This window comes from Macaca mulatta, chromosome 12 (assembly GCF_049350105.2).
Source record: "Macaca mulatta isolate MMU2019108-1 chromosome 12, T2T-MMU8v2.0, whole genome shotgun sequence".
Lineage (NCBI taxonomy): Eukaryota > Metazoa > Chordata > Mammalia > Primates > Cercopithecidae > Macaca > Macaca mulatta.
Window position 1 is genome coordinate 9,095,398 of NC_133417.1, and position 26,186 is coordinate 9,121,583.

At 41.5% G+C, this 26,186-nt stretch overlaps 1 protein-coding gene across 4 annotated transcripts in view; it reads right to left on the reverse strand.

The window, feature by feature from the left end:
• Window positions 1–26,186, reverse strand: part of UGGT1 (UDP-glucose glycoprotein glucosyltransferase 1) — a 106,769-nt gene that overhangs the window by 5,093 nt on the left and 75,490 nt on the right. For 3 of the 4 annotated variants that reach the window (XM_015109808.3, XM_028830603.2, XM_015109807.3), the window contains 14 exons: window positions 25,709–25,839; window positions 22,490–22,585; window positions 16,957–17,059; window positions 16,059–16,138; window positions 14,376–14,565; window positions 13,202–13,360; window positions 12,295–12,380; window positions 10,272–10,356; window positions 9,254–9,342; window positions 8,594–8,698; window positions 7,285–7,369; window positions 6,084–6,266; window positions 4,879–5,039; window positions 3,384–3,498 (listed from right to left, as the gene is read on the reverse strand). In XM_015109808.3, coding sequence (XP_014965294.1) covers window positions 3,384–3,498; window positions 4,879–5,039; window positions 6,084–6,266; window positions 7,285–7,369; window positions 8,594–8,698; window positions 9,254–9,342; window positions 10,272–10,356; window positions 12,295–12,380; window positions 13,202–13,360; window positions 14,376–14,565; window positions 16,059–16,138; window positions 16,957–17,059; window positions 22,490–22,585; window positions 25,709–25,839 — 1,668 coding nt within the window. The remainder of the gene's footprint in view (window positions 1–3,383; window positions 3,499–4,878; window positions 5,040–6,083; window positions 6,267–7,284; window positions 7,370–8,593; window positions 8,699–9,253; window positions 9,343–10,271; window positions 10,357–12,294; window positions 12,381–13,201; window positions 13,361–14,375; window positions 14,566–16,058; window positions 16,139–16,956; window positions 17,060–22,489; window positions 22,586–25,708; window positions 25,840–26,186) is intronic. The other variant, XR_003721203.2, reaches the window with a different exon arrangement.

A 26,186-nucleotide genomic window follows, 5' to 3' on the forward strand; every position in this document is an offset into this window, starting at 1 on the left:
GCTCTGTTACCCAGGTTGGAGGGCAGTAGTACGATCTCAGCTCACTGCAACCTCCACCTCCCAGATTCAAGAGATTCTTGTTCCTCAGCCTCCTGAGTAGCTGGGACTACAGGGGCCCGCCACCACGTCTGGCCAATTTTTGTATTTTTACTAGAGACGGGGTTTTGCCATGCGGCCCAGGTTGCTCTCAAACTGCTGAGCTTAGGCAATCCACCCACCTTAGCCTCACAAAGTTCTGAGATTACAGGCGTGAGCCACTGCGCCCAGCTAGTTCATGGGGAGCTTAAACGCACAGAACATCAGTGATGTGTACACCTGCTCGTTACGGATCACATGCCAATCACAAATGTTTAAAATGGAAAAGGTCCTTACCAATGCCTTAGAGAAATTATTCAAAACTACAAATTTTAGAGGATCCATAAAACATCTGCCCATAATAAGCAACTGAAAAGCTCTGGCTTAAAACTTACAAATAGCCTGCACCTAACCCTCCCTTCATTAGGGCAATCCTAAGAAAAATACTCCTACTGACTTCTGAACGTCAACTAGAGTGGTGGTTCATAAATTTTACAGGCTTCTGTCAAGGAAGTTCTGAATCTACCTCATCTTTTGAGACTTGCTCCCAAATAGGTGACATATTTTCTAGCCAATTCTACTCTATGCTTTAAACCTTTTTTCTGAGGAGACCTTCTGACTTTGCCACAATAAAATGTTCCACTGTCCTAAGACTTACGTGGAACAAGGAAATGTACAGAAATGATTGACTGCCATACTCGTAAAGAATGTTCCATGATGGTACAAAAACAAATAGATACTTCTCTACAAAACCCTGTCAACAAACTAAAATTTAAAAATACCTGCTGAAGTGGGTAGATCGCTTGAGCCCAGGAGTTCCAAGACTGGCCAGGGCAACGTGGCAAAACCCCATCTCTACAAAAACTTAGCCAGGCCTGGTGGTGCAAGCCTGTCGTCCCAGCTACTCAGGAGGCTGAGGTGGGAGGATCGCCTTTGCCTGGGAGTTCAAGGCTGCAGTGAGCCACGATCGCATCACTGCACTCCAGCCTGGGTGACAGAGTGAGACCTTGTCTTAAAAAAAAAGAAAGGTGGATTAAGGTATCACATACTCATCTTGATTTATCTTAATTTCACTTAAAAGTCTTACACACTGTTGACCTTGTGGTACTGCTATAGAAAGCTGAATCAAGAACACAATATGAGTTCCAACTCTGTACTCTGCTTGAAAAAGAGCAGAACTCTACTTTCAGCATTGGTGGACTTAGGTAAATGAGACTAGCTCACCTCCTGAGGAAAACTAGAATAGCTGAATGAATTACAAAAAGCACACACCTTTTGAAGGCACCAGAGAACTACAAGACAGTAATTACTGGTCCGGGGGAGAACAACGGCCAGAAAAGATAACTCTGGAATCAGGTTTTTCCCTCAGGATCTATGCTGCTTGGTGAGGCTTTCTGAGGCTTTCGACAGCTACTCAGGCCTGAGGTAACAAAGCTTTGTATGGAAGATCTGTGGCGGTTGAGGGGAGTTCTAGCGAAACCCTTTGCTTTGGGTTGGCATACCAAAAGAACATACACTCCGATTTCGAGTGAGCCAGAAAAGGCCCGAGAAGAATGCAGCTCAAATTCCAATCATCAGAATCTTTAAAACGGATTAAAACACTCCTGGATAGCCATTGCCAAGTTTCTGACAAAAAGTGTGACAAAAAGAAACAAGGCCGGGCGCGGTGGCTCACGTCTGTAATCCCAGCACTGTGGGAGGCCGAGACGGGTGGATCACCTGAGGTCAGGAGTTCGAGACCAGCCTGGCCAACATGGTGAAACCCCATCTCTACTAAAAATATAAAAAAATTAGCGGGGCGAGGTGGCTGGCACCTGTAATCCCAGCTACTTTGGGAGGCTGAGGTTGCAGTGAGCCGAGACTGTGCCACTGCACTCCAGCCTGGGCAACGAGAACAAAGCTCCATCTCAAAAAAAAAAAAAAAAGAGAGAGAGAAACAAAAACTGTTAGGTGATACCATTTTTGAACTCAAATTATTTCCCAAAATAGTTCTGCAAAAACAGCGCCTGACACACTACAGAAGATAAACAGATATGTGATAGATAATATGAACAAAAGAATAACAGAAATAATACAACAGAATCAGATCCACAGTCGCTCCACAAATTAGAAGATACCAGGTATCGCACAAATTTTAAAGCAAGTAGAGCCAGGCACTGTGGCTCATGCCTGTAATCCCAGCACTTTGGGAGGCCGAAGCGGGTGGATCACAAGGTCAGGAGTTCGAGACCAACCTGGCCAACACGGTGAAACCCCGTCTCTACTAAAAATACAAAAATTAGCCGGGCGTGGTGGCACACGCCTGTAATCCTAGTTACTCAGGAGGCTGAGGCAGGAGAATCGCTTGAGCTCGGGAGGTGGAGGCTGCAGTGAGTGCCACCCAGAGCATGCCACTGCACTCCAGCCTGGGACAGAGTGAGATTCTGTCTCCAAAGAAAAAAAAATTTATCTTTTACTATTCCACGGTGATAGAAGAGAAGAAAATGAACAAATTAAACTCGTGTTTACAGATACAGGCTTCAACAGTAAATCTATAAAGAAAAGCAAATGATTACCATAAAAGTCGTGATGCTAGACACTTTTGTTAGGGAGGACGGGTGGCTTCTGGGATGCTGAGAATGCTCTAGTTCTTGAACTAGGTTGTGGTATCTGGGTATTTGCTTCACAATAACTCCTGGATGTATGTGAATATGTGTGCATGTTTTTTGTATACTTTTCTTTATGGATGTTACATATCACAATAAAGGTTTAAAAAAATTTAAGTAGACTTAAGCAGAACAAAATGCTTAAAATATGTGAAATATGTATCCAAAACCCTTAAACTACAATCTCACCTCTGAAAAATGCTTCACATTAACAAACAGTAATTTAGCTAGCCTTGAAACACATCATGGTTTCTGACATAGAAAAAGGGGAAGTTGTGATACTATACTGTGATTCTCTACTACGAATCCTGAGCTATTTAGTTCCTACAGCAGAAAAACAAACTGACCCAAGCTGGTAGAAAAACAGACCTACGAGGTTAGTTTGAGTACAAAATACAAAGATATGCTAATGGTTCAGAGAGGCAGCATCCTCCTTCCATCTCTCTCCCCAGCCAGCATCAGATCTACGACATTTTTCATGCCGATACGTCTTCTCTTGAGGGCAGATAAAAATCTCTCTCACACACACACGCACACACACACCATGAAAAAACAAGACACCGTCTTGAGAGGAGAGGATTGAGGACACAAATAATACTTCATTTTCTGATGCAGCTCTGTATACCCGCCACTCACAGTTAACCATAAAAAACGGACACTTACTTGATCAAGATTTGAAAGGCTGTTAGGGTCCTGACTCAGACCTTGGTACTGTCCCCTGAGTCTGTCACCAGCAGCTATTTTCCTAAACTTCTTCAGATCCACAACATACAGTGCACTGAACAAAGAAGACCCGCTTGTTACAACCAACCACGGAATACGACAGCAAAACTAAACCCCGTGAGTAATGGAACAGGCCACTAGCCAAATATTCCGGCTTTTCTTTGAAAAGGTATGCTGCAGCCCTACAGTGGAGTTAAACTGTGCTGCTTTAAGATCTCTAAGAAAGTCATTGCAAAATCTATCCTGTGCCATGCTGTTGTTACTGTTCCGTATTTGCCATCCAAAAGAAATAATCTCAGACAAAAGATTTCTAGCAAATGCGGCAGTAATAAAAGCCATAGTAACTGGTAACTATTATTCAATGATATCCTGATGATGTCTTCAATGTTACAAGGGAGAGAAAAAAATCCCAGAGTGTTTCAGTCCTTACAGTTCTTTTGGACCAGGACTGTAAAGAATGAAGCCGCCATCACTACACCCCAGCAGTGATGCACGAGCCGCCTTCTACAGGCTCCTCTTCCCTGCACGTCTTCAAATCACACTTCTCGCAGAGAAGAGAATGGAGTGCTCATTAGAAATGTAACAATGCACACAGTTCGACCTAAAAGGTCTACTTCGAGGAATTTATCCCACAAACATATCTGATATGAAAAATAATTTATTTATTCACTGCAACATGGTAGGTCATAGGAAAAAACTATAAATAACACTCACGCACTGGAATAATATGCAGCTATGAAAAGGAATCAGGTCTCTTTCTATTCACTTAGAAGATGTATATGACATTAAGTTAAAAAAAAAAGCCAAGTTACAAAATGTATAAATAGGTAGCATATTTTGTGTGAAAAAAGAATACACATTCACAGCTGTTTCTGTAAGAATTAAGAAAATCTGGAAAGACAGACAGTCAAAAGTTGGGAGGTTATCTGTTGTGAGAACAGGAACTGAGTAGGAAAGAGAGAGACAGGATTAGGACTTTTTTTTACACTGTGTATTTTATTTTATTTTATTTTATTTTTATTTTTTTGAGATGCAGTCTCTCTCCGTCACCCAGGCTGGAGTACAGTGGCGTGATCTCAGCTCACTGCAACCTCGGCCTCCCAGGTACAAGCAGTTCTCCTGCCTTAGCCTCCCGAGTAGCTGGAATTACAGGCGCCCATCACCACGCCCAGCTAATTTTTGTATTTTTAGTAGAGACAGGGTTTTGCCCTGTTGGCCAGGCTGGTCTTGAACTCCTGACCTCAGGTGATCTGCCTGCCTAGGCATCGCAAACTGCTGGGATTACAGGCATGAGCCACTGCACCCAGCCACTGTGTATTTTTTATAATTTTTATTTTTCAACCATACCAATGTATTACCTATTCACAATTTTAACCACACAAAATCAATTTTAGGAAAACCCCATCACGGTGTTAGGAGTGCTTCTTTTCAGTACCTGATATGATACTTTCGCCCAGCTAAATGACTGGCCCAGTACCCTGACTTCCAGAACCTGTAGCCGTCCATTTCTCTTCGGCTGTCACAGAAGGGAGTGTAACCGTAAGGAGCACCATCCAAACTGAAATCTCTCAACTCTTTCAGATCTGTTCGGACAATCTGGAGGATATCGAGAGTCATTCGTTAAGCAACCATGCAGACAGCTCTAATGCCGTTTTCTTAAGATACAGAGTGGCTCGCTTAAAGCAGCATGGAAGGCTGCTCAGTGGTGAGTGGCACAGGCACTACCGGCAGATGGACTTTGCTTCCTCCACTTGTTAGTAGGTTGACTCACTAGCATATAAGACGCTTAGCAAGGTGTGTGGGAGTAGGAATAAAACAAATTTCAATTGCTTAGGCTTTCTGTGCCTCAGTTTCTTCATCTATAAAATGGAGATAATGACAGTACCTATGTCATGGGGTTGTTGGGAGGATTATGTAAGTTAACACACGGATGGACAGATGTAGAATAATGCCTTGCCCATCTTAAGTACTCAACAAGGATTAAATGTGGCTATGTTAGAATCAGGAAGGCACACTTCAGGCTGAGCCAGTGGAAGAGAATTCCAAAGAGGTGAGTGAAGTCTCCGTCCCAGTGACTTTCACACACATTACATCCTTCCACTCAGGTGGCTGACTCAGGTTTCCGCCCGCTTGGGCTGAAGTGGAAGGCTGTGGGCAGAAATACATTTATGCTGTTTGAGTCTGTACACTCTAAAATCACATGTTCCCTTTCATTAAGTCAAACCCTGACAGCTGGAAGAATATCCGGAGGTTCCCTATTGCCAAAGCCATGCATCCACTTAAGTTTCGTCTATTACCCGTGACAATAACTCCTACCTTTTGGGCAGATAATTAGAGATGATGACAAGCACTGCTAAACGTTAATTTTCTAATTTTTAGTTTTCAAGTTAAATGAATTAAGTCAGATACAAAATTGCACACATCATGTTATCACAACGATGTTAAAAAGACAGAGAAAAAGATGTAAAGGAGATGAGCTAAATGTTTAAAAAGTGATCACATCTGTGTGATACATATTTCCATATTTTCTAAATGTAAAATAAGCATGTCCTTTTCCATAACTGGAAAAAAACAGCATTTAAAAAGCAGCAATTTGTTGCTTTTAATACAAACTGTCAAAACTTGGCCTTTAAGGGCTACCTGATCAGCGTCCACAAACAGGAACTTGTCAACAACTAGCGGGAAAAGTACATCCAGGAAGAGGATCTTGTAGCCCCAGATGATGCGCTGTTTTTCAGTCTGTTGATGAAGCCACCGGGGCCATTTGTACTGAACAAGCTCATACTGAAAATTGTATTCGTTTGCCATGTAAGGTATAAACTCCTGTTTTGAGACATGAGAACAACAAATAATCATTTCTTCTGATTAAGAAAACTGCTTTCATAATGTAAGCCAACCACCATGATACGGGACAAATAAAACACATTTACCAAAACAGTGGTCTTACAAAGACTGGCCCTGACCCACTCATGACTATAGAGAAGAACAGATATAAACCTGTGTGAAATCCCCATTTCTTTATGACTTCTGGTCACCACATGAAATCAGAGAATGTTCAAGAGAAGGATTTTAGATGTACATCCCTCTGTGTGTGTTTTTACCGCACATGAACTTTAAGCCCATTTGTCTGAACTTGATTTCAGTAAGGCATTTACCGAGCTTGATGACAAGCCTTCCTCAAGGCCAGATCTAATCCGGGGAATAACACTGCAAAGCCAGAACTCTGGACAAATACGTTGTCCTTTATGAATAAGTCTTTCAGATTCTAAGTACAAGCACCTTTAGGGGCCCAGCAGGAAAGTGCTTATCAAGGAGAATGGTTATTGAATATATTAAAAGTCATTTAGTAAATTCTACAGGAAAAAAAAGGATGCAAATAAATCAACTTAGATGACAAATACTGGCTGATATAAATAATGCAGAAAGCATTCCAAGGACGTGTTTTGTTTGGCACAGAGGAAGCATGACTTCCATACATCATCTGGGAGTGGTTCATGCTCACACCAGTCATGCTCCTGAATGTAAACCATTGCTGTGCTTTCTAACTGAAAGCAAGCACGCAGGCTTCCGAGGAAGGAAACGTTATCTCCTAAGACACCGCTCCTAATAACAACAACAACACGCTCTCCTACTATATTATCCAAGTTTTTAAACACAATTTAACTGTTTCCCTCAAACAGACCAATCTGGAAGAATAACCAAAATAGAAATATGCAACCAAATTAGGGTATCTTAGTAAATGGAAAATTTGCTAAAGTATACAGATAAAACAAAAGTCATGAAACATATACAGTAAATATCTCCTTAATAAGAATGTTTTCCCTTCCTCTGCGAAACAAACCTTAAATGTGGGGGACAAGTAATTCTTCAAGAACCAGAATTTCACAGGAGTCTTGGTATTCTTCAGCACGGATAGCATCATTATGCTGCCAAACAAAAGCAGAAAATTAATAATAGTTTTCCAATGGGATTTAACCTCCACATGATGTAGAGTCAATCACGAGACACCTAAATGCTCTTTATGGCAGAGCTAACTAATGGCTCAATTAGGCAGAGGGAGATGCTCAGTCATGGAAAATGAAAAATGGTACTTACTCCAGCTTATTAAGTTATCACTGAAAAGAAGGGGCATTCCTCACCTACAAAACTACACTTAACTGACAGAGGCAAATGTTTTAATTCTGTTACACCTCTAAATAAACTGCTTCATGAACTGATATGTTGGTTATGGTCCAGATGAACACTGGAGATGGGGGTAACTGACATCACTCTCCAAAACCCCTGTCACACACAGCAGCATCTGGTGCTGAGGGAAGAATGTGTAACCACAGCGCCTCCTGCAGCCTACACAGAGGTCCTGCTTCAGAGAGGAAGGCTACCAGCTCCCGCCTCCTTACTCAGAAAACAAAACCACATTTATGAACCGAGGAATTTAAAATTCAGTTGTTATTAGTGTCACTATTTTAGGTAGGCTATTATTTCTTGGAAATAAGAGGGCTAAAAATATGAAAAATGACATTTTGATTTTCTATACTAGATCTGTAGTGAAAAATTAAGAGTGGACAGAGCACTGGCAATGAGAAAAGTGACTCTCAGGCCTTCCTGACACTGTAACAAGGCACTCCCGAGTGCCTCTGGTCACCACTACATCAGTCAGCCCTGGCCTGTGGCCTCTTCTGCCTCTAGCTGTGTGACCTTAGACAAGTCCCTTCACACTTGAGGCCTCAACCTGTTTATAAAATAGAAGTGTTCGTATGTAAGAACTAAGGTCTCTCCTGGCTCTAAAATCCTGTGAATCTTTAGAAGGCAGCGAAGTACCATGGTTCTGTTCTCATTCTATTCTCTATGTCAACCTCCTAATCTCTGGGTTAAGCAATGTTTGGCAGGCAGTAAACATTAGCACAGTCTATGAAGGTGTACAGTGATGTTAAAAGGCTACAGCCTTGTAATATCCAGAGGCACTCACTACATAGCTCAACTTCACAGAGATGACGGGATCAAAACAAATCCAATTATAAATGGCAAGCCAGTCACAATGCTCAGAGTGCTTCAAAGACACAGAAGTATGAGCAGAATCCCATAAAACCTTTCCTCTCTAAATAAGAACACTGACAAATTCATTCATACATAATGAAATCATCAAGACTGACCGAAGAAATCTTTCGTAGAGATGACCAGATGCAACGGAGAAAATATTAATTATGTCATCTTTATCTTGCTTCATTTCCTCAGCCTTCTGTCCTCCTGTAAAGCCCCTATAACAATAAGAGTAAAAACAAGACCACTTGAAACACTGGTACAGACACACAGACTTTTAAAGTAAGAGGAAAGAGATGGCGCTTCCCATCCTTCCCTAGCAGGTGAGCTGCAGCAGGAGCAGTTATGAAGCTTCCCTCACATCCTAGAGAGAGCACGAGACAGACAAAACCAACCTATGGGAAAACAAAAAGAATGTTCACTCCCCGACAGTGTTGCTTTAGGAAGAGACTGAACACAGGCTGCACCAGAATACAACTTACACAACGGGAAGTCAGCTGAGCAGGGAGCAGTCAAATTTCCAAAGAGCAGGAACAGGTAATGAGAGTCACAAAGTATGGAGCAGAAGTAACTTCCCCATTAGGAGACACGAACCTCTTTTGGATTAATCAAGTGAAAATACTCATCTATGCCAAATGTAAGTGTGAGATGTAGCTGCACGAAGTAGAATGTGAAAGGCCCAGACGGGATCCCAAGATGCAAAAAGAAGGGATGGACGGTGCTAATATCTCAGTTTTTCCTTAAAAACATAACTCTTTATAATGTCAATTTACCATTTGAAGGAATCCCAAAATCCAGATTCATTCTCACTCGTTCCATCACTCAGCAAGTCTTCGTTCACCATGTCTGCCTTCTTCTGAACCTGCAATCAAACGTGGTAAACCTTACTCCCAGTATGTCTCACAGGCATAAAACTGCCTCTCACTGGGTGTACACTGTGAGCCTGTCATCAACAGGGAATTATCAACCAATTCTCTCACAAACAGGCACGACCCCACCCAGAGTCTAGAAGGATTCAACAGAAGTATCTCCACCAGGACATTCACATCATAACCTTATGTGAGGAGACAGCAACCACTTTTAATTAGATGAACCCCATTTTCAGCTTGCAACATAGGCAGAGAGCCGCAAACTCAACTGTGCAGTGAAATCAGAAGCACGATTCAATGAGCCAACAGCTAGTTCCAGGGAAGAGTGTGGTGCTGGGGCGCTAGCTGTTGGGAGGGAGGTATTTCATGCTACAACCAGTTTTCAGATTCACTGGCACAAACAGGGGTTTCTTCTTGGCAGCACAGTGACCATTTTTCTGCTCGACTATGCATGGCCTATTTTAGGTTTCGCTGTGTGTAATGATCATTTATTCCAGAATACACTGTACTTGAATTTAAGGTACTAAACGCTTCAACATTCAGAGAACGGAAAGTAGAAGTCAAAATAAATTAAATAGGACTATCATTTTATTATTGAAAATTTTCATGGCCATTTCTCCCAATATTCTGAGAAGAGAATCATCAACAATACTATGAATTGTGGCTATATAAACAACATAGCATCTGTGAGAATATTTTATAGAAAATGGGACATGCTCTGCACACTGAGATTACCCAAAAGGTACAATCTTCCAGTTGAGGAAAGCCACAAACTCACACTTACCAAGACATTTTGCCTTAAAGCAGTATCCCTGTAATTGCCACAGCAAATTCCAAAGACACTCTTGGGCTGGTTCCAAGATACATATTTTTACATGACAGCTGTCCAATAACAGAATGCCACTACTTTTACCAAACTCACCTTCACTTTAATAATTTTGCTTTTGAAGTTGTTGAGGACGATAACCACATCATCAGCATCAGGGGGAGAATCGGTGCCATCATGGCTTTGCGAGAAAAGAAAGGTCAATATTTACAAGGTACAATTCTCAAAAGGCAGCAAATGCTCTCAGAGCATCTGAGTCCATCATCCTTCTCATAAAGGAGTTTTCCAGATCCAACTATCTTCTTGCTCCTTAAGCTCCTTCAAGCTGCACAGAAGCACGTGTTGAAATCTCTCTTTATATAAGGTGCATGCCCAAACCTCCTTCGTGAGTCCTCTTTCAAATTACCCATCACGCAGTGAGAGGAACCGATGTGTGGTAACCACATGGTGAGTACTAAACAAACGCCTGTGTTCAGAAGCTCTGAGCCAAGCAGTGTCTTTGGTAAAGGAGTGCAGGGGGAACAGGACCCCTGAACCATTACTGGAACCACACTGCTTCCGTTTTTTTGTTTGTTTGTTTGTTTGTTTTTTGAGACAGAGTCTTGCTCTGTCACCCTGGAGTGCAAGTGGAGCAACCTCAGCTCAATGCAACCTCCACCTCCCAGGTTCAAGTGATTCTCCTGCTTCAGCCTTTAGGTAGCTGAGTTTACAGGCGCCCACCACCACATCTGGCTACTTTCTGTATTCTAGTAGAGACAGGGTTTCACCATATTGGCTAGGCTGGTCTCAAACTCCTGGCCTCAAGTGATCCACCCTCCTCGGCCTCCCAAAGTGTTGGGATTACAGGCATGAGCCATCACGCCCGGCCACTACTCTTTAACTGGAACAGTGTTGTAAAGAAAATCTGCTTGCTATTTCTGCCTGGAGGCAACAATCAGTCAACAACAGGCCCTGTACTCAACTCAGTGTCTATACGCTATGAGAAGAACTACAACAAACTCTATTTGCAGGCAGACAGGAGCAGAGGAAGAAAAATTAAATTTATGTTTCCCTATTAATCAACAGCAATGCCTAAAATTTCCAGTCACCAAATTTCAAGGTGCGGAAAGTGATAATTACAACATGAACTCACTGCATTTGCTGTCAGCTAGCAGAGAGTGGGGTTCTCAGACAAAGGAAGATTCTGTGGGGGGGAGCCCTGAACAGCTAGGAAGAGGGGGCACCACGCTCCTGGGAAGGGGAGGGCTGGCAAGGGCCACGGCATCCAAAAGGGAAGGAGTTTGGAAGTGCATCCAAAATTTTGTAAAACCTTATCTGAAGAAAATGTTATTTGGAAAAAAAACCTTCTACTGTTTACAATGGTGTTATTATAACACAGAATGCTTCTCTTTCCTAGGTAAGAACCAGGCACTAATCCACTGTTTCATGTGTGTCACTACGGAGCTAATTAAAGCAAGGATATACTATAGGGTGCTTCCAATGTGCCCTAATGGAAATCATCACCTAAACAAACCGGCAGGAGGTCTTTTCACACAGCTTAAAACTAATTTAAATTGTGTTAAGCAGAATTTATATCAAACTCTTTTAAAGGCAACATAATTATTTTTAAACTAATAAATATGTGCAGTACAGCTTAAGGTAAAAGCTGGCCACAGAGGGAATGTTCTTACTATACCACCACAGACCAAGGAAGACCACACGAACAGCACGAAGTTTCCATGTATGGTGCATTTGCACATCACTCAGGGTCAACACACACACTCCCTGGGCAGAAAAGTTTGGCTGTTCTTTCTTTCTTTTCTCCTTTCTTCAAGTTTCTCATCTGCCTGTCTATGAGCTGCATCACAGTGATAGAATGATTAGATTCTGGGATATTGTTAGCACAAAGGAATAATTAAAGAATAAAGCCTGACTATACTCATTAGCATCTATACCTCTTATTATCTAATTCTACTCTAACAATTCTTCTCTATTTAATTTCCTGGGAAAACCACGGTTTCATCACACATACAACTGCAAATTAAATTCAGGTTGCCTGACTGCCAGGGTAGAATTCAATTAGAGCTACTGCTCATTTCTAAATGTTCTGGGAAAATGTACCTGCATCACTTACTCCTACCTGTAAATTCTATAAATATCTTCAGAGCGTCCCTTCCTAAGTCTGAGGATCCAAGCTCCTGGGTTGGCTTTCAGCTGAAAGTAGCCCTAGGACAAGAAGAAAAGTCCAATGTTAGCTCTCTTCAAAACACCAAAATGCTATTTCTGAGGAACAGTTACTTCTATCTCTGAAATATCAATCAACTATAATGTGAATAACACAGTAAACAAATCAATGTAACTCTTAAACTACACATTAAAACCTCTAGCACAGGCCAGGCGCGGTGGCTCACGCCTGTAATCCCAGCACTTCGGGAGGCCACGGCAGGTGGACCACTTGAGGTCAGCAGTTCGAGACCAGCCTGGCTAACATGGTGAAACCCTATCTCTACTAAAAAAGTACAAAAATTAGCTGGGCGTGGTGGTGGGTGCCTATAATCCCAGCTACTCAGGAGGCTGGGGCAGGAGAATTGCTTGAACCTGGGAGGTGGGGGTTGCAGTGAGCCGAGATCACACCACGGAACTCCAGCCTGGGCAGGAGTCTCAAAAACAACAACAAAAATCTGGTACAATAAAGGCCAGTCGCACCAAGAAATCGTCTGCTCTTTAGCTGTGCTTCAGGGAAGAATCAACGTGTGATGCATGAATTTAAGTGTCGCACTTCCAAAGAAAAGAAAAAGGCTGTCAGCTCGTGAGCAATCTATTTTCAGGAGCCAATTCAGTTATAGTATTCCAGCATGTTTTTTCTTTCGACATGTAATTCCAACCTACAAATTTAGCTGAACTAATGATTTCTATATTGACCAAATTCACCCCATAATGAATTTTAATCTCACTCTGTGGTTAAGAACGCTAACTGCTCCATCGTAAATTACAGGGCCCAAATTAACGTAACTACAATATCGCTATCTGATGAATAGATTATTTACCAGATTGGCCATAACAATGGTGTCCACGATGACCGGGTTGGCTGAAGTTCCTAAGGTAAACTGCAGTCCCCGTGGAGGCTGGCCTGTGGTGATGTCGTAGCAATGACCTTCCAGTAACAGGTACTCCAGCTCATACTCAGCAGCCACTATACTGTCCACCTGCAAGCCAAAATCCAATCACCTGAAGGCACTCAGAGACAACATGAATAAATCTGAAATGCATTATGCAACGTAAAGGAAGCAGACAAAAATGACTTACATAATATATGATCATATTTTAAGAAATTCAAGAAAAGACAAAACTATAATGACAGAAAGCAGATCAGTTGCTGCCTGAAACCAGGCGAGAGGAGGCTAATGTCTGCAAAGGGGTATAAAATAACTTTTGGGGTAATGGAAATGTTCTGCATCTTGGCTATGGTGGTAGTTAATGACTGCATACAATTATAAAAACTGGGTTGGAAAGAGAAAGGAGAAAAAAAAATAACGAAGTTACTCTAAAAATACAAATGAGGATAAGACACTAAACGTTGAAAAAAATTGAAGACCTATATGCAAAGACATCCTGTAGTCACATATCAGTAGAAAAACTTGCACACAACATTCATAGCAGCATTATTTACAACAGCCAAAAAGTAAAAACAACCCAAATGTCCATTTGTGAAAGGATAAATAAAATGTGATATGTCCATAAATGAAATATTATCTAGCAAGTTAAAAAGAATGAAGCATCGATATATACTACAACATGGATGAATCTTGAAAACAATCTGTTACGTGAGAGCAGCCAGCTACAGAAGACCACATTTGATTCTGTTCAGACAAAATGTCAGAAGAGGCAAATCCACAGAGATAGAAAGTAGACTAGCAGTTGCCAGGGGCTGGGGAAATGGAGAGTGACTGCTAATGAGTATGGGGCCTTTGCCCCATACTGAAAACATTTTAAAATTACATAGTGGTGATGGCTGCACAACTCTGTGAGGACACTAACACCTCTCAACTGTACCCGTTAATGAGGAAAATTTTATGGTACATGAGTTCCATGTGAACAAAGCTGTTGTTTTAAAAAATATCTTCCCTGAACACTGATGTCTCAGAGGCCCCCTAGACTGGGATTCAATCTGCTCTATTACACATGATTAGGTATTTGGAAGCAATGATATGATAGTCTTACCTCTTCTAAATAAATATTATCAAGATCATATGGTGTTCTGACAGATTCTACCATCCAGCTTTCAGGTGTGTTCAAATTCAGAGTGAACAATGGAGACTGAGGCATATCCAAAAATTTTGCTATTGGACCCTTAGCAAAACTATTGTCTGAAGTGAAAGAAATCTCTGGTTCTAAGACATAACGGTAAAAGCTGAAATTGAAAAGGAAAGTGTTAGATATTTTTCTATGTGACAACGGTACTTGAGTGTACAAGCCCTTACACAGGTAAACAACTGGTTAAAACAAATTAGATTTGGAGGAGTACCCTTCCAGATTGGGAAACGTGTTTCCAGAACCATCTTTGACCTAATGATGCCTCCTGTGGTTGCTACAGATGCAAGAAAAGGCAAACAAGAAAAGGCACTGAGGAGGAGGCCACTCTTTCACATGGATGGCCGTCAGGGTCACAATTAGGTCCTGGGCATTTTCCTCCCTTCAGGGAGGATTCATTTTTCTCTTTAAAACCCATTCCTAAAAGCTGATTGGACTCCCAGGCTAGTCCTGAAAACACTAATAATTTAAACGTTTCCCCTGTACAAGAATAATGGTGGAAGCTGGGAACCCTTTGGTTACTTGCAAATGCTGTTTCAATCCACCTAGAAGCTAATCTATAAAACACAGCACACTGGCAAGTTAGAAATTTCCCACAGCCACAACATTAACTGCTTTTTGTATCACTTTTTTCATAAATAACCATTCCTAAACTCATGACAATATACAGCTAAGCAAGCTTCCTCTAACATGTATATTCCAACTTGAAATGAATATTCTTCTTCTTTTTTTTTTTTTTTTTTTGAGACAGAGTCTTGCTCAGTCGCCCATGCTGGAGTGCGGTGGCGCAATCTCGGCTCACTGCAAGCTCCGCCTCCCGGGTTCCCGCCGTTCTCCTGCCTCAGCCTCCTGAGTAGCTGGGACTACAGGCGCCCGCCACCTCGCCCGGCTAGTTTTTTTTTATATTTTTAGTAGAGACGGGGTTTCACCGTGTTAGCCAGGATGGTCTCGATCTCCTGACCTCATGATCTGCCCGTCTCGGCCTCCCAAAGTGCTGGGATTACAGGCGTGAGCCACCGCGCTTGGCCAATATTCTTCTTTTAAGATGAAAAGCACAAATGGGGCCAGGCGTGGTGGCTCATACCTGTAAACCCAGCACTTTGGGAAGTGAGGCAGATGGATCACCTGAGGTCAAGAGTTCGAGACCAGCCTGGTCAACATGGTGAAACCCCGTCTCTACTAACAATACAAAAACTAGCTGGGCGTTATAGTGTGCACCTGTAATCCCAGCTAGTAAGGAGGCTGAAGCAGGAGAATCGCTTGAACCTGGGAGGCAGAGGCTGCAGTGAGCCAAGATCATGCCACTGCACTCCAGTCTGGGTGACAGAGCAAGACTCCATCTCGGGGGAAAAAAAAAAAAAAAAAGAAAAGGCACAAATGCAAGCAGCCTGGATTAATGCCACCTAAATGCTACAAACACACTATGTTCCTAGAACTTCTGATTACAGTGAAATCTGGCAAAACTGAACATTTAGTAAATGACCATTTCAAACATGATGTCCACCTATAAATCCATCTGATCCTCCGACATGCAATATCAGACCTTGGATTCAGTACTATTCTTCAACTGTTTTCTTACATAGCATGTTTTACCTTTTTAAAGGCATGTCGGAAAGTTTGGATTGGCAGTTCATAAATACTCTCAGATTCATGTTTATCAGCTGAGCCAAAACCTAGAAGGAAAACCAGATGACAAAATACTTAGGATTTGTTTCTTCAGAAATTTATTATTTGACACTGAGATATTAATATCTCAAGAAAAGATATAAAGATAACAGCCATAGAGTCTGCACTGGAGAAACTTCTGGAAAACACAACTCTACTGCACAATCTACATCACACATACATAGGACGTAGCCAAAAATAATGGGAAGTAGGCTGCTGCAGCTCACTGCTCCTCACACAAAGGCAGTTCCTGTGGGGAAGCAGCAGGCAGATCGTGGAAAAACTACAGGCCTCAGAGTCACCACTGACATGCCAAACGATGAAAAAACAGAGATACCAACACTCACAAAAAAGGTTAGGGATTTATTCGGCAATGAATGTTGGACTGACTGTCTTTGTCAAAGCTCTTTTAAATGTCCTAAAATTGTAACACACTATACATGTCTAAAACACATGCCAAAACAAATAATCCATGGCAGTTATAAAAAAGGAAAAATGAAAAAGCATAGTTATTTTACCTCTTTGCCATTATAAATTAAAATACAGCACAACTTAATTCCAGGATGTTTTACTGTAAATGAGGATGTTAATCACTTTTTTAAATTACATGAGGCAGCCACCCACATTTGCACCAACGTTCCAGGGCTGTGAAGCTATTTCAGAGCCACTGTCAATCTCTGTGAAGACTGCTCTGCCCTAGAACCCCATATAGCATTGTCCAGTGCCTGCTGAAGGTAACTCAAGGAAAATGAAGCTCTCAGTGAATCTCAGAGCATGTGACAACTTCAAACAAAGGTGATGTGCACTGCCTGCACAGCGTTCCTACCAAGAGCAAGGGAGCAAGTCTCTGTGCTTCTCTGGTGACAGGGTCAACGACAGCCACGACATCAAAGTACGTCTCCCCTTCCTTCGGCCTCAGTTTAATTGCACTGAAAGATCAAAAGGATAAAACATTAACCTGGAGGACACAGGAAACAAAAGCTTTTTTTGTACAATATAACCTTCAACCTTCTTAGCATTTCAAAGAACTTTAGATCTAGAAAGACTAGACCTTGATAATGGCCAACTATATGATTCTGTCTATCCCAAAGATTGCAAAACCTTAATAATGGATCTGAAATGGATTGAAAGGTCCATGGGAAGAGAGGAAGAACAGCTTGAAATTGTATTTAACCAAAAACTGAGAAAAGCTACTGAAGTTAGCTTGTGATAGTCATTAAACATTATGCCAATTTTTACTTCTTGGCAAGAAGAGTACGAAGAGAAAAGGAATAAATCAATTTTTAAAAAATAATAAAAGAGCATTCCAGAAAACCTGCAAAGCAAAGAAAAAGGAAAAATATCACAAAATATTCACTATCTCAGCCCACTGAGCTGCATGTCTATGTAATCCTTTCTAGATCCCTGTATAAACATTAGTTGTAGATACAGATTAGCAATTTCAAAACAGTTTCCTTCCATCTCCCACTACTGTAGTATAAAGATTTCCACATGCTGTTACACAACAAGCACCCTGAGTAAGAAATAATACGCTATTTACCAAATGAAGCTGTCAGAGTTTACTCCAGCTTTTCTTTACTGCTGGACATACAGATGGCTTCCAACCTGTAAACAATTTGTACGACCAACTTTCTCCACATTTGGAAATTTCTTTAGAGTCAAGGAAGTGCTAGACATGAGATGACAGAGTCAAAGGATACAAATACTTTTGTGGCTAATAAGTATTGTCAAGCACATTTCCTGAAGAACTAAACAAATTTACAAGGCCAAAAAATAAATTTCACCATATCCTTTGTCAGCATTAAGTTATAGATATTTTGCCTGTTCTTTTCCTTATTTACTTTTTTAGAGACAAGGTCTCACTCTGTGGCCCAGGCTGGAGTGCAGTGGTGTGATCGTGGTTCACTGAAGCCTCTAACGTCTGGGTTCAAATGATCCTCTCAACTTAGCCTCCTAAGTAGCTAGGACTACAGGCACATGCCACCATGCCGGGCTAATTTATATTTTTTTGTAGAGATGGGAGTCTCACTATATTGACCAGACTAGTCTCAAACTCCTGGCCTCAAGTGACCCTCCTGCCTTGGCTTCTCAAAGCGCTGGCATAAGCCACCACACCTGGTCCTCGTCTTTGTTTTGTTTTGTTTTTAAAGACAGAGTCTCGCTCATTCACCCAGCTGGGAGTACAGTGGCATGACCTCAGTTCACTGCAACCTCCACCTCCCAGGCTCAAGCAATCCTCGTGCCCCAGCACCAAAGTAGCTGGGATTACAGGCACATGGCACCATGCCCAGCTAATTTGCGTATTGTTAGTAGAGGCGGTGTTTTGCCATGTTTGCCAGGCTGGTCTTGAACTCCTGGCCTCAAGTGATCTGCCTGCCTTGGCCTCCCAAAGCACTGGGATTACCGGCGTGAGTCATCATGCCCAGCCCCCTTGTCTGTTCTTAACTGAACCGTAACTTCCTGTTGCATGGACTCCCTGTGAAGTCACACTGACTTTGGTGACTTAAAAGGAGCAGGGACCTCTAATGAATGTTTAAAAGGACTCGACTTGAAAGGATTTAAAATTATACCCAATTTTTGAAAACCGTTAACTGTTTAAACCATTTTAGTTTGTTTGCTCTGAACAATACTATAATGTGGTTACGATACTAACCACTACTTTTATTTTTTTACCAAACAACATTTACCTAAGTGGAATGAATACAAAAGAATACTACAAAACAGCATAACCAAGAAAACTGGAAACAATTTACATGCTCATGAAGGTTATTTCACATCTTAACTGCTTTGGAAATAACCATCAGAATAGCTTTGGGACCGTGTTGAGGTGGGTGCTTTCAATCTCTGGTATTATTAACAATTTCAGATTAAATCCACTGCCGGTGATTATTTTTCCAATACAACAAAACTTCTGTTACTCTAACACAACTGTTCTCACCGTGCGGCTCCAGAGCAGCGGCATCAGCTTCCCCTGGGCACTGGTGAGCAGCAAGACAGGATCCAACCCAGACTTACTGAATCAGAAACTCTGGGGACGGGTCCAGCAATCTGCATTTTAACAAGCTCTCTAAGTAAAAGCCACATTTTGAGAGCCACTGCCCTAATATGATTTGCACCTCTCTGCTATTCTAGAATTCCAGAAGGAAAAGCTCATTAGAAAACGGCATTCTACAAAGGCTCACAAGGGAACCAGAGAGTCTCAAACAGGACTCTACACAAGAGGGTAACCTCAAGTCACGCCTGCCCACACCAGGTTTGGGGTAGAGTTTTACACATGTTCACATTCCGAGCCAGCAGTGTTCTAGGTGATCAGCAACAGGCATACCAGAAATTGACCCTGTGAGCTCCTTTACTCACCCCACATCTCCAGAACAAGAAAAAGGGACTAGGAAAAAAGCAAGGAACGAGGAGTATTTGTGTGGAAATGGAAACAATATGAACAACATTATGTTTAAGTGTATTCACTATATTGGTCAAAGACCAGAATAAAACTAAAAGTGACAAAGACAGGAACGAGATTTGGAGATTACACACATTTGCCTAGGGTGCGTAGAGTAAATGTCGAAGAACACTGTGCTCACTAGCATTAATGCACACGGGAATCCCCCAGGAGCAACCTGTTAAAACGCAGACGCTCATTCCTCAGGACTGCTGTGGGTCCAAAGCCCGCATTTCCAACAGGCTCCCAGACAATGTCTTGCTGCTGCTCCATGGACCACACTTTGAGGGCAAGAATATACATAACTGATGGTTCAGATCTTTCCATTTCTAGCATAAATGAGAAACTCCTGAGTTAAATGTAATAAACATTAATTTAACTGACACAACTCCCAGTAAGAGGAATTTCTCTAATAGTAATTATAATTTGTCTCATAATAGAATTTATAATTAAGGTATTTTAATTATACAAAACATGGAGACCCATGGAGAAGAAGATTTCTATAAAGGGAAGAGGTCTTTGCTCAGGACTCGCTACCTCTGACGAGAAGGGTAAACAAGACGGCAGGTTGATTCGGAAAGGTTTCCTCCCGCTGGTGACTAATGAGTTACTACCTGAGAGTTCACAAAACCTTGAGAAAATGGGTGCAATCTGGGTGCTAATGGCCAAATTCCACAAGATTATCCAGGAGCCATAAGAATCTTCACCCACTGCTGACACAAAAAACTAGGACACACAACTAGTGCAAACAGAGGGCCTCCATTCCAGCCTACAATCATCAAATGATCTGACCACACAAACCTCATCCCCAGGAGGACTGGTCATGAGAAAACACAGGTCCACTAAACCAAAGTCCAATCCATGCCAGACTAATCAGGTCAGAATCACAGACGAGTAGGACACAGGCCTCTATATCTAAAGCCTCCCTGGGGATTCCAAGGCACAATCAGTGTACATGTATATACTTGCCAGCTACGGCAAAGGCTACATACATTACTGTGCAGGGCTCTCTCCTAGAAACAATTAAATCTAATCATGAAGAAGCAACTCAGACTGTGGGATATCCCATAAGACAACTGTCCTGGACTCTTAAAAAATGTCATTGTAAAAGACAAAAGACTAGAAAAAAAAATGGCAGAGAACTCTTCCAGATTAAAGGAGACCAAAGAGACACAACTCTGTAATATGTAATCTGGACCAAAACAAATACAAAAAACAGTTGTAGAAGGTCATTACAAAGACACCGGAGACATGTGAATAGAAATAGTTTTTTAATATTACTATATCAAGGTTACATTTCTGAGGTCAGCTAACAGTACTCTGGAGAAGTCCTAGCACTCGGGATACACATGCGGGAAACGTCAGACATGTTATGTCAGGATGTCTGCAATGTATTTCCAAATGGCGCAGGAAAAGGTATGACCATGTGTGTATGCAAACATACAAATAAACTACTAATGCAGTTACTGTAAGTACTACACAAACACACACATGCAGACACACACACACACCATGCACACGTGCAGATGATGGAGATAAAGCAAATGTGACACACTAACAACTGGTGAATCTAAGTGAAGGACATTTGGATGCTCATTATATTAGTCTTTCAACTATTTCTAGGTTTTAAACTTTTCAAAACAAAAAAGTGAAGAACAAAAAGGCAAACTCCCTCATTATGCTAAGCTTATTTAAAACAAAAGTTTTCGGCCAAGCACCTTGGCTCACGCCTATAATCCCAGCACCTTGGGAGGATGAGGCAGGTGAATAACTTGAGCCTAGGAGTTTGAGACCAGCCAGGGCACCACAGTGAGACCCCATCTCTATAAAAAATACAAAAATTAGCCAGGCATGGTGGCAAGCACCTGTGGTCCCTTCTACACAGGAGGTTGAGGTAGGAAGATCACCTGAGCACAGAAGGCGGAGGGTGCAGTCAGTCAGCTGAGATCACGCTACTGCATCCTAGCGCAGAGGACAGATTGAAACCCTGTTTTTTATTTAAAAAAAGTTTTCAATAAAAGATGAATGAGACAAGTACTTTAATAATCTGTTTATTTTATTATTATTATTATTTTGAGACAGAGTCTTGCTCTGTCTCCCAGGCACGATCTCTGCTCACTGCAACCTCCACCTCCTGGGTTCAAGCTATTCTCCTGTCTGTCTCCCGTGTAGCTGGGATTACAGGCATCTGCCACCACGACTGGCTAATTTTTGTATTTTTGTAGAGATGGGGTTTCACCGTGTTGGCCAGGCTGGTCTCAAACTCCTGACCTCAGGTGATCTGCCGGCCTCAGTCTCCCAAAGTGCTGGGATTACAGGCGTGAGCCTCCACACCCAGCCAATCTATTTTTTTGTGAGACAGGGTCTCACTCTGTTGTTCAGGCTGGAAGTGCAGTGATGCGATCATGGCTCACTGCAGCCTCTACCTCCAGAGTAGCTGGGACAACATGCTCATGCCACCACACCCAGTTAATGTTTTAAAATGTTTTTGTAGAGACAGGTCTCCCTTTGTTCACTGGTCTCGAGCTTCTGGGCTCAAGCAATCCTCCCACGTTAGCCTCCCAAAGTGCTGGAATTACAAGCATGAGCTACCCTGACCTGCCTTTGTATATACTTGAATTTAAGAAAAGTACAACTGCTCTGTTTAATAAATGCAGTCTGTTTTCTACTGCAAGGGTGCACTAAGAGTTATTTCAGATTTAGTTAGAAATAAATGCCAGTTTTCATGCAATGAGATTTGCATATGAATTTTATCTATGAACGCAAATATATGTATTATAAACTGCATACCAAACAAATGTTCGATTCCTATAAGAACTTACATATAAATCTTATATGGTAAAATGAAGGAGCTGAGGTAAAGGCAAATGTAAGAGTTTAATATTCAAGAACATGCACAAATTCAACATTAATTCTATACCTGTGTCTGTCTTCAAAAAACTGATACTCGATTCTTGCATCTCCTTTGGGTTGTGCTGACAGAAGAGCATCCACCTTCATTACCAAGTCACTTGCCCTGAAAGAAGGGGTCAGAGAAATCTTAGCATCTTTTTAACTGAAAGTTTTCCAATTATTGCCAAACATATCATCAGCCCAAATACTGAATGCTAGCAAGATGGTTTGAACCAGGTATAAAGTCTGTACTGACAGGACTAAGAAAGAGTGATTAGTAGCATAACCTTGGAGAAGTTACTCATTTTCCCACACGTGAGATGGAGACAGCACCCACTCTGCATGACTCTAGTAAAACTGCATAAAACTCTGTAAGGCACCTAGCTGAGGCCCTGCCCCATTACAGGCTGTCACTATTATTTACATTCTCCCTTGTCCTTTTAAAACTATTACTTTTTATGACTATTAGAGTAATAATTCACTGGAAAATAAACACAAAGGCAAAAACTGAAATTACACATAATATCAAGAAATAAGCTCCAATATTTTGGCTTATAATTGTATAGTTTTAAAAACATAAACAAATTATACTAACCGACGGCCTGCTTTTTCACTTAAAACATATTATAAAAATCCTTTCCTTGGTTAATAAATACAGTGGGATTTCAATATTTTTGCTTGTTTGTTTTAGTCAGGGTCTCACTCTAGTTGCCCAGGGCTCGATCTCAGCATCCTCGAGCTTCCAGGCTCGGGTTATTCTCCTACCTCAGCCTCCCGAGTGTCTGGGACTACAGGGCGTGCACCACCAGGCCCAGCTAATTTTCATGTATTTTTAGTACAGACAGGGTTTTGTCATGTTTCCCAGGCTGGTCTTGGACTCCTGGGCTCACGCAATCTGCCTGCCTCGACCCAAAGTGCTGGGATTACAGGCGTGAGCCACCGTGCCCGGCCTATTTCAATATATTTATGACTGCATAATGTTATATTTATGGACACAAAATAATCTAAATATTCAACCAACCAACTACTGAACATCTATGTTGTTTCTAATTTCACTATTATAATCAACACTGCAGTAAACCACTATTGTCCCTGCCCCTTCTAAAATTGATTTCCAACTGAAAAAGATCTTGAACTAAACCTGAAAAAAAAAAACAAACTCCAACTTGCTGAACCAAAGACTAAATCCTGAATAAGAATTTTAAAAGAGCACTTGCGAAATGTATTTGAACTGTAATTAAGCCCATACATTTTCTTTGAACCCAGCAAATACATCAAATTAACTATTTTGGTTTAACATCTCAATATAGATGCCAAATATATATAATACAGGCCATTCTCTTCCTGTGATGGGTCACAGGGTTACAAAACATGTCAAGGGGCACTTGGTTACGTGGACTGGGGTGAGCAGGCCAACAAGAAACTCCCTGAAGGCTGACAAAGTACAATGATCAAAGTGTACAGAGCTAAGCTTCAGGGCAGCCATGGGGATGCAGACTGGGTCATGAATGAAAGCTGTGGCTGTCACGGGGAAGGGGCCACTCCAAGGTGGAGCAGCTCTGGCACTAATGAAAACCCAACGCAGACAAGGTAATTTTGGGAAGCCTAAGAGTTTTAGCATTCGTCTTTTGGCCCCATGACTACCTGATTTCCCTAAATTCACCCAGGAAAGATAGACAGCCATCTCTCATTGGCAAAAGGCAGGTCTTCAAAGCACAGTCTGGCAATTACATCACCCAAAAAGACTCTAAGGAGCTCCCTGCAATGGTCCAACAGCACGCCACACCAAGCCTATGCCTGTGACGTGGCTGCTTCGAGTCACGAGTACCTCCCGGCCTGCATCAAGGGAAGCGTTTCACAGGTCGGGACAAGGGGCATCACTCAGGAGTCACTGAGGTAAGAGGGATCCTCATCTGCAGCCCCAGTACTGGCCAAAATGAGAAAAGATTTCTTCCCAGGTCATACAAGATATGGCAACAGCTGACTCTGACAGCTATCCAAGTCAACACTTCTCTTGAACTCTGTAGTATGAGGACGTAAGAAAAAAACTCAGCAGAACTTTTTTTTTTTTTTTGAGACAGATCTCACTCTGTACCCAGGCTGGAGTGCAGTGGCGCAATCTCGGCTCACTGCAACCTCCCGAGCAGAACTTTTAAATTTTATGTCCTCCAACTATGCATCAAAGAACACATCTCCACAGAACGGGAGAAACTGTTTACAAATCATGTATCTGGTAAGAAAGTGACATCCAGAATGTACGAAGAACTGCCACATCTCAACAACGAAAAACAACACAATTAACAATGGGCAAAGGACTTGAATAGACATTTTCCCAAAGATATATAAACGGCCAATCTGCACATGACAAGATGCTCAGCATCACCAATCATTAGGGAAACGTGAATCAAACCACGAGGAGACAGCACTTCATACCCACAAGGATGGCTATTATGAAAAGCAAACAAACAAACCAACCCCTCCCCCCACCAGAAAATTACAAGTGCTGTGAGGATGTGGAGAAACCGGAACCCTGAGCATTGTCAACAGGAATGTAAAATGTACAGCCACTGTGGGAAAGGTATTGTGGCTCCTCAAAAATTAAACACAGAAATAGATCTTCCAACTACCCAGTTATTTGATGTTTAACGCAGAATCTACGTATATATAACTATGGACTCCAGGGATTCATCCAAACAATTCATTTTCTTCCATTAAGAGAAATAACACACTAAAATAATCAGCTTATAATAATACTGACAGAATTAAAATTAAAAAACCAACAACAACCAATTCATCACAGCTTTGAAGATACAAGGGAAACAACTCAGTATTCTGCACTGGTAAATAAAAGAAAGATTTAAACTGCCTTTCCTTTCCTGAACACAATAAAACTGAAGGGTAACCAAATAGATAATGAGGAAAAGTATCATTTTACATAAGTATTCCAGGTAATAAATAAACTAGCCTCTTTACTTCTGCATATATTTGAAATTTTCCACAACCAAAAATCATAAAAATAAAAACAGAGAGAACTAATTCCGTTCTTTAAAGAGTACCCTACAAAATAAATTATCTTGTTTCAACAGAAGCATACATTAAAACTGGAATTGAAGAGTACTGTTAGATTTTAAAACTGGAAATAAAACACCTTGGGATATGTAGTATGAGAAACAACATACAATCCTAACTGATCAATGAGGAAAGTCCAATTATATAACCCCGTAATTCCTCGTACGGCAAAACTTACACATCTTCTTCTACCCGAAGCTGTTGAATGTGAGATTTTATTTTCTGTCCTGAGGTTTTTAAGATGATATTTTCGAGGAGGTGGAAATCGTCTTGATTAAAGAGCTCACTATCCTCCAGTGGCCCAATGATCTGTGAAGGAGAGAAGAACGGGCGCTCAGAGCTGGAAGGCTGCCTGCACTCAGCAAGCTGGTAAGGAACCCTCTGGCGTCCTCGGGCTACCTCATATACCAGATCACCCTAAAGACCTGAGACAGGTACATGTCTAGATAACATCAGTGAAATAATAGAAAGTGAAGCCCAAAACAAATACTTGTAGTTATTTACTTATCAATTCCTCAAGGACACAGTGTAAAACTGTGTGCATCACAGTATATTACAGTAAGCAAACTCCAAAGTAAAATAAAATCGTAACGTAGTTTTCATTAATTCTCCCTGAATAAAAACAACAAAGGCTACTTTATGTACAAAGGCCGTAC